Here is an 8,506-nt window from a genome sequence, read left to right on the forward strand (position 1 = left end):
CAAAACAAACACTGATTTTCTTTTTTAGTATTTCGCTTTGCAGCCGCTAAATATTACCTTGTCTTGCAGTGATAAATTTTGTTAAAACATTTCTTCACTTTTTTGTTGAGGGAACATGTATGAAAAACCCACCTTGTCTTTCTGTTAGCAGGCTTGGAGGTATAGTCAGGAAAATTAAATTGTTGTCATACATGAACCAAGTTACATACCCTTGTGTGAAATCGTATTTTATTTTTAAAAAATAAAATGAAATCTTATTTTAAAAATAAAATGAAACTTATTTAAAAAATGAAATGAACTCTTCTTTAAAAAAGAAAATGAAATCTTTAAAAAAGAAAATGAAATCTTATGCAAAAAATAAAATGGAATCATTTTAAAAATAAAATTTTATGTAAAAAATAAAACGAAATTTTATGTAAAAAATAAAATGAAATTTTATGTAGAAAATGAAATTTCAATAAATACGATCAGAGTGGTCAAATTTCAGACGCTTGTAATTGAAACTGCCCCCCAAAAAACCCACGCGTGAGGCACTTTAGGTTTTGTGGCAGTCATTTTTAAGAAGCGATCACTGAAGTCTTGATTTAAAAAAAAAAAAAAAAAAAGTTGCTGCTGTCCCTTGCAGATTAACAATGAATCATATGAGTTCTATCTACATCAGGGTTGTTTTTGTCTCTTTCTTTTCTTTTTCAGACTGTCTCTTTATTCCAGAGTAGAGTTAAAAGATAGTGCTAAGGTTCTCATATCATCTGTGGAAAAGAAAAAAAAATTCAGCTGACCTTTATTAGCATTTCAGCATTATTTTAAAATTTTGGTGCCAAAACATAAACATTTGACGGTTATTGAAGTTTAAAATGACAAGCTAAAATCTGCTTAGATATAATTGAAAAAGAATTTACGGTCACTAAAAAATAATGACTATTTCAAGCCCCAGGAAAGGATGGATAGGGTACAGAAATGCTTTAAATAAATCAAGGTTCTTCAACTGTAAAATGTAGGCATTTCTTGGACACCTGGGGCATGAAATTCTTTTCAAATTTTCTTATGTCCTTTCATTTTCTTGGAAATTGGCATTTCTTACTACTAGCGACTGTTAAACTCGAAATTCCAATTTATTTTAAATTGCTAATAAGATACTGTAAGTGGCACAATGAATCCTCAGAAAATGTTATTTCACAATTCATGATGATTCCATTTTGCAGAATTGAGCAACTAAGATAAACACAACACTCCCTTCTCCTCTTTGAAAGGTATTTTGGATTTTTTTTTTTTTAATTTAGTTTGGATTGTGCTTTTTCTCATTCATTGTATAAAGTCAAGAATCTAGCTTTGGCATTTGACATAGATGCATATATGACCAGGGACATTGGCCCATCACCTTTAATTAATAATTTCTGATTTGTGTGGTTACTACTTTGGCATGGAAAATATTAATTATAATTCCTCATTTATAAGGGGAAATTTTTCTCACTGGTGTATACGTAGCACACACAGTGTATTCACGTGTGTGTGTATATGTACGTATGTATATATATTATTGAACACACATTTATTGTAGACTTCTATTATTTTATGCTTTACTTTTATTTGAAAAATAATTGTGACCCCTTGAAGGGTGCTTTCAGGGTTGTCGGACTTCTTTTTGGGGTTACATACGCAGGTAACACATAGTGAACAGTGAATGGGTGGGATTCCAAAGCATGTTAAAAATGATAAAACAGCTGCTCACGAAAGATTGCATGGATTTGGGGTTCAAATCCGTCAGTCAGGAGAGAGCATGGGACATGTCGCTACTCACTGCTAGCTGCAGGCACGCTTAAGTCCATTCGTTATGTTCATAAAAAGAAAAAGAAAGAAGGTAATGTGGAAAGAGTCTGCCAGCATACTTTTCTTTTTTATTGGGGAGGTGTCGTGAGTGTCCTGCCCTTAATGCTTTTATCCTCAAATATGCTTGTCCTACGGCCCTAGTTCCATTTTTATTGCTAGAAGATGAATGTCAAGTTCGGCATAAAACCGAGTGAACTAAAGAAAAAGCTTTTGAAAACTGCTTTTTTAGGTTTGGAAGGAAAGACACCTTCCCGTGGCGTTTGTCTGTGTATCTTTGCCCAGCCGGAGACAGTGTAAACGCTAGATTAGCTTTGCTGCATTCCTTCCAGGTAAACTCCCTCCGCTGGAAAAATGAAATCAAAATATGTTTACCCAAGGTAAACTGTTGCTGATAGGTTTTGTGCATCAATAATTGAGAGCCAGAATGAGTCCTCTGTAAAGTAGGAATAAAAGTTATCACAAAATGGGCGTATTAAAATGGAATCCCAAACCTGCACATGACTTTGAAGCAAAAGCGAAAGGAAAAAACAAACAACCCATAAGCCGGGTTTGTTTGCCTTAATACACTGTGCCCACAGCTTCTCGGCAGCAACTCCAAAGGGCACACTGTTTGCAATGACTGAAGTGCCATCTTACCCAGAAGCAGCCACAAACTCCCAATTTCAAGTTCCCTGGGCCAGCTTTAAAAACAGGATTGTTTGAGAGTGTGCAACTTGAATATGCAAACCCAAGTGAAAATGTAATTTTCCCTCACATACAGCTTACTGGCTTTGATTAAATTAAGTGCATCTGTTTACTAAGTCCTCCCACTGCCTCGGATACTGAACATTTTTAACTATTAAACTTCGCTATGTTGAGAAAACGAAAACTGAACCGGAACGTTGGATGGCCGAGGCAGTGGGCCAAGGGCCGGACAGGGAAAGCAAGGGCTGGGGGTGTAGCAGGAAGCTGCTCGCTACATTCCTACTAGGCAGATCTTGGGATAAATCAGAAAAAAATAACCGAATAAGGCTGATACTATAAACATCCTGGCATGGCCAGAGCCTCCCTTATTTTCAAACATCTGACCTCAAGAACGGCTATTGCCCACAAGCACATTTGAAGTTTTTCTTCGAAGAAACTTGTCCACCATCATGCTCACGAACCAAGTTAAGTTTCCCAGGCTTCCGTCTTGAAAATCTGAGCACAGCTTTTATAGTAGTTACTTTGAATAATATAATATGGGAGCAAGAAGGAAAAAAAAAAAAAACACTGAATAATACCCAATGAAATTACCTGAGTGCTATTATTTTCCCTGAATAAAGCAGAATTTGATTTCTGAATTTGCAACCAAATTATATGTAAATCCTTGCCAAGTACAGGGTGAGGGGGGGGAGAGGAGAGAAGAAAAAGAGTCTGTGTTCTCAAATATTGTTCTGACTCACCCAATTTCTTGTTTTACCAAATAAGAATTGGAAGGGGGAGAAAGGCATTAAATTAACTTATTACTGTATGAGAGCAAGGGAAAAAAAAATCTGCTAATAAAAAGAAGGCTAGCAAGCCAGTATCATTATATAATGGTTTCAGGTGAAAATTACCAAGCTAATATCCTGGCATTTAGTTACTGCCTTCAGTAATGATACAGTTGTCAAATTTGTGTTTGTGCCAATGGAACAAACGTTGTAATGGTATAATGGAAGATAATCTCTTTTTCTTTGTGGCTTTAAAATTCAATGTTTTAATCCACCCATTTAATCACAAAACATATATCACATTACTTATAATATTTATAGTGTTTAGGAAAGTGATTATAAATAGATTAGAGTGTGGCTGTTGGATGCAGTGTATATCTATTTTTTTCGTGTGAATGTATTTCAAAGGTCTGCACCATTTCTAGAGTTTGCATCGGGGAGCGGTTTTCCATGAGATCAGTAACCATATATTTATTTTCAGAGTCCCCCACTTGGTCGTTACTGAGCTTGTTCATTATTTTGAAAGAACAAGATTTGGTATTAAAAGGGCACAGTACTTACGCTGGCGAAGTCGCTGCATCCAGCCCGGCCTCGAAAGCGTTTTTGTCATTTTGGATTCCCCAGACTTGCTCAACCACAGAATGTGTTTAATATGTTTTTTAAAGTAGTTAGACCATACAGTAAAGATGGGGAAGAGGGGGAAATTACAGTGGCAGTTAGTGGTTGGATTCTTCCTTGGCATCGCAGGGGCAGGAAGGGCTGAGGGAGGGATCACTGTGGCTTTTCTGGACGGCCCGGCTCAGGTTCATCTTGTGGGAGGTGTTCCCTTAGCCCACACTTCCTCGTCTTGGCTAGGAATTTTAATAGTAAAGAAAATTATAAAGGACTGTGCTAGACCAGAAAGATTGTTTTTCCTACTATATTGCTAGAAAGTAGGCTTGGCATTGCCAAGTCTCAGCATCCTTCTTTGAGGAAGAACATGGGATCCCTGGGCTTCCAGCCTGCAGGCCCACCACCCTTGAAGCTGGGAGGGCCATCCTGAAGCTGGGAGGGCCATCCTGGGCCCCTTTCTTGGGCAGTGAAACCCACCCCAGTAGTAAAATCACCCCGGCTTGGGTCCTGTCTGTGGTGTCTGGGCAACTGTGGAAAGTGAAAGTTGATCAGGACTCCAGTGGAAAGATTTAACTGGAAAACACTTCTCCATTTTCTAAAACTAGGTTTTCTGATAGAAAAAAAAAAGCTGTGTGTTGCCGAGAAAGAAAAGGCCACAGTGAGATTCTGCACTGTCTCCCCGCACCCCCATCCTAGGAAAGCAGTTCTAGAAGGTTTCTCAATATATCCTCCCTTCCTCCTCAGAAACACTGTATTTCACAGGGTGGTGGGTGTGAAGCACAGCTCAAGGCCAAGGTCACAGGCAGTGTGTCTGGACTGGAGCTCATGGAGTGGGGGTCTAGGAGCCTAGGAAGCCCAGCCGGTGGGCAGCCAAGGCCCTGGCAGTGCTGCCCAGCCCAGCCTCCCTCAGCGTGGCCAGTCCTCCCTCCCGGCAGCCCACTCCAACGTGGAATGAAGTTCCCTCGCAAGCAGGGCACACGAGGAACTTTTGAATTTACCAATGGTGTAAAAAGTATATATATTTTTATGACAACGGCCAAGTTTCAATTGGTTGACAGAAATGGCGAGATGTGACGTCAAGGGACACTGGTTACAATGCCAAGGCCAGCTGGGGGGTGGGGGAGAGACAGACACAAGAGACGTTGGGATCGGGCCCGGAGGCCTCGTTTCTCTCTGCCCAACTGTCTGCAGGGCTGTCTCGGGCATCCCGGACAGCCAGGCCCACTAGGCTCTGAGCAAAGGCATGCCCGGGAAGAGGCTCCAGCGTAGTGGTTCTGTGTCTGCGTCTCGAGACCCCGAGGCCCAGGCCGGCCTTGGTGGGGAAACCTCTCCAGCGTCCAGAGCCGGCGGGAACGGCCACCGCGGCCTCCTTGGCATTCTAACCAGTGCGCGGCCATGGCTCGGTCGGTCCCTACTCCCGGGAGGGGCCTGGGGGTAGCGGCGTCACCGTTGGGCTCCTAAACAGCAGAACTGCGGCCTTGAACTTCACCCCACAGTTCCTGCGCCCTGAACTGGGGCGGGGGGGGGGGGGGTGGCAGGAAGTTGTTTCCGCGGGGAAGGAAGAGAGTGTGCTGGGAGCTGGGCAGCAAGCCGGGCACCGTGCCCCGGCCATACCCACGCCTTTCGGGCACTGTGCGCCATCCCCCCTCTCTCCGGGAACTCTACCCCTGCCCTCCCCGCCTCTCCAACACCGTGCACCCCCTCAGCCTCTCCAGGCACAGTGCGCGCCCCCCTCCTGCCAGGCACCTTGCGCCACCGTCACTCCTCCGGGGGCTGCGCACCCCATCTAGATCTCCTAGCACCGTGCGCGCTCTCCCTCTTTCCGCAGGGCACCCCTTTCCCCCGGGCCAGAGGTGCCCGGGAAGCCGCCGCGGAGTTGCCCTGGCACAAGCGCTGCGCCCGGGGATCCCGAGCCCGGTCCCAGTATCTCATCTAGAACCCCACGGCGCACACTGGCCCCGGTGCGGAGAGGCCCGCAGGGGCGATCCTGGCGACCCTGGCTGCTGTCCGCGGCGCACAAGGGGCTGCGGGCACCAGGTGGTGGGCAGGCAGTGCCCGTCGGTTCGCCCTGGGTCCCCGAGCCCTGCCCGAGCGTGCGCGCGCGCCCCGCTGCCCGCAATCATGGCAGCCGGCGCCTCGGAGCGCAGCCGCCGAGCGCGCTCCAGAGGCCGCGCGGGCAGCCTCGGTGCCAGGGCAGCGGGGCCGGGCCGAGCCCCGGATCGTGCCCATCCGGCACCCTCGGCCTCCCGCACGGGCCAGGGGCACAAAGCGGAAGGCCAGTGGGTCCCAGCGACGCGGACGCCCCTTACACAGCGGGCGCGCGCGGGCGGGGAGCGCCCAGGGCGGCGTGGCCGCGGGGCGGGCGGGGGCGCGCACGCGGGGCTGCGGGGCGCGGCGCGGGGCCCGGCGGCGAATCCGCTGCTCGAGCTGCCCGCCCCACCCGCGCGCCGGCGGAGGGCGGGGGAGGGGTCCAAGGGAGGGGCGCGCCGCGTCCTCACCGCCGCAGCACGGCCCGGGGCCGCGGGCGGCTCCTTGGTATTCCGGGCGCGGCCGCAGCCATGACCTCCCCGCGGAACAGGGTGCCCGGGCGCGCGGGCATGGCCGCCGCCCCCGGTGCAGTCCTCCGGCCGAGGGCAGGCAGGCGCCTAGCTCCCCCGCCCGCTCCCCTCCTCCGGGTCCCTCGTCCCCTCCCCCGCCCCGATCCGGCGGCGGCGAAGGGGTGGGCAGGGAAACGCGCTCTCTGGGACAGGTGCCAACTCCGAGACAAAAGACATAAAATAGGCGGCAACGGGGGAAGCGCGGCCGGCGCGCACGGGCGGGGACGGCGGCCCCGCGGGGACCGCGTCCTCGAGGCCGACCAGGGAAAGTTTGGGAAGTCGCCGCGGCAGTGGCGGCGGGGGACGCGCAGGCCAGGCCGCCCTCCGTGCCGCGCTAGCCCTCTCCGCGCTGCTGCTGAATAATTCATGGCGCGCCCGGCCGGCCATTAGCATGCACCGGGCGCGCGGTGCGTCTGTGCCAAGCCGCCGCCGCATTCAGCGCTCCGGCCGCGCCAGACGAGCGGCCGGCCGGCCCGCATTCGCCCCGCGCCGCCCCGCGCCGCTCTCGCCCGGGCGCCCATTGTGCGCCAGCCGCCCGGTGAGCCGCCCGACGGCCTGGCTCGGCAAGTTCGGCCCCTCGGCGCCCGCCCCTCCGGGAGGCACGTAAACTTGGAGAAACTCGCGGGGCGCGCGGGGCCCGGGCCCTCTTGGGCAGAGCGTAGGCGACCCCGGCCTGGCGCGCTTTCGTTTTCGTCTGGGACAAAGGTCCATCGCGGCGGCAGCGGCGTTCATCGTGGACGCGGAGACACGAGAGGTGCCCGCTCCCGCCCGACCTCCCTCGCTAGGGTCCTGCAGGCGCCCCTCGGCGCGGTCTGCTGGTCCTCACCAGGAAGCGGGAGCCCGGAGAGAAGGAGCAGAGTGGTCGGCGGTGCAGTGGGTGACCCAAGGAACACAGGACTGAGCCGTGAGCTTCCCTGGCGGCTGTCCTCTGAGCCGGCCAACCCGGCAAGAGTTACGAGAAATTTGGCACCATTTCGCTCTTTCCCGTTTTGACGCGTGAAGGAAAGAAACATTTTGAACCCGAGACTCCGAGCGGATGACGGAGGCGGCCCGGTACAGCCGCGGGCACCCTAGCGCGGCGCTGGCAGTTTCCACCGCGTTCCTCTGGGAAGGACAGGGCTGTCGACCTGCGCGCCCCCAGGTCACGGTCGGGCTCAAGGCGACGCTCCTGTGGACCGTAAGTGCATTTCTCACTTTCGCTACTTAGGGAGTATTGAAATATTAATGAAGGGATTTCTACGATGCGTCTCTCTGCAGGGCAGGCCTTTTACAGATGAGGGCCCATGGGAAGGAGGTTGCTCTTGAACCTGACAGCGCTCCAGCCCAGGGTCGTCATTCAAATTCTGGAACTTGGGCAGGGGGCCCTACCTGGTGAGCTACTCCTCCTAATCTCAGGTGTACGGGTCATTTGCAGGAGTCTTGTTGACCACGTAAAATACGCTTGGGCAGGCATCTTAAACACAATGGGAAGAGCAGAGAAAACGTCTGCTTTTAGATGAGATGTGTTTGGAAAGATTACTTGGAAGCCATAATTTTTTCTTGAAATTTTTAGATCACCTCCTAAACTAGACCCTCTTCTTATCTTTCTCTGCTGGCACCCATCAGCAGAGAACTGATTTGGGGCACCCTTGCTCAGGCGCTGGCACGATGGGCCGCCCTGAGTGGCAGTCCCTTGAGTGGAAGCTGTTGTTTATGGTGGCATAAAATGAAAAACAACTAATAATTTTTCGTAATAAATGCCCTATGGAGCTTTTTGAGAGCCAGAGGGGGTGAAGGACTGCAGAGTGTATAATTCTAGAGCTTGAAGGGATGTTAAGATTAATTTCTTCAAGTTGGGTTTCCAAAGCCGAGGCAGTTTCTGCTGCCGAGCTGTACCTTCATCTTGTTTTCGTTTGCTGGTTCCAGCGATCCGGGACTTGAGATCCATTTGTACATGAGTGTACCTCTCCTGTGTTAAAATGAAACCCGTGACTGAGAGGGATTAAACCTGCTTTCTAGTACGATCATATTGCAGGTGCG

General features: G+C 50.4%; 2 protein-coding genes across 6 annotated transcripts in view; one reads left to right on the forward strand and one right to left on the reverse strand.

Annotated features, from left to right (window-relative positions):
* LOC126076157 (splicing factor, proline- and glutamine-rich-like) overlaps positions 1 to 8,506 on the forward strand; it is a 67,190-nt gene that overhangs the window by 16,224 nt on the left and 42,460 nt on the right. For 2 of the 4 annotated variants that reach the window (XR_007517436.1, XR_007517438.1), the window contains exon 1: positions 7,113 to 7,664. The exons of the other annotated variants lie outside the window; for them this stretch is intronic. The gene's annotated coding sequence lies outside the window, so the exon portion shown is untranslated. Of the gene's footprint in view, positions 1 to 7,112; positions 7,665 to 8,506 lie in introns of those variants that run through there. 4 annotated transcript variants of the gene reach the window in all.
* Positions 369 to 6,855, reverse strand: LOC126076158 (translation initiation factor IF-2-like). 2 transcript variants are annotated; one of them, XR_007517441.1, is made up of 3 exons: positions 6,389 to 6,855; positions 3,840 to 4,129; positions 369 to 749 (listed from the first exon to the last, which is right to left on the reverse strand). XR_007517441.1 is itself a non-coding variant. In XM_049884661.1 (2 exons), exons 1-2 carry the CDS (start codon positions 6,853 to 6,855, stop codon positions 4,084 to 4,086), a joined length of 513 nt encoding a protein of 170 aa, XP_049740618.1. In that variant the 3' UTR covers positions 3,634 to 4,083. The 2 variants fall into 2 exon arrangements, 1 of the variants encoding a protein (XP_049740618.1); XM_049884661.1 differs by lacking the exon at positions 369 to 749 and having other exon boundaries at positions 3,634 to 4,129.

The sequence above is a fragment of the Elephas maximus genome, chromosome 4 (assembly GCF_024166365.1).
Source record: "Elephas maximus indicus isolate mEleMax1 chromosome 4, mEleMax1 primary haplotype, whole genome shotgun sequence".
In the NCBI taxonomy this organism is placed as follows: domain Eukaryota; kingdom Metazoa; phylum Chordata; class Mammalia; order Proboscidea; family Elephantidae; genus Elephas; species Elephas maximus.

Coding starts and splice junctions, on each gene's coding strand:
- LOC126076158 (XM_049884661.1), bottom strand. CDS start 6,855: ATGAATTATTCAGCAGCAGCGCGGAGAGGGCTAGCGCGGCACGGAGGG. Junction 4,130..6,388: donor CCCCGGGCCGTGCTGCGGCG/GTGAGGACGCGG, acceptor TAAAATTCCTAG/CCAAGACGAGGAAGTGTGGG.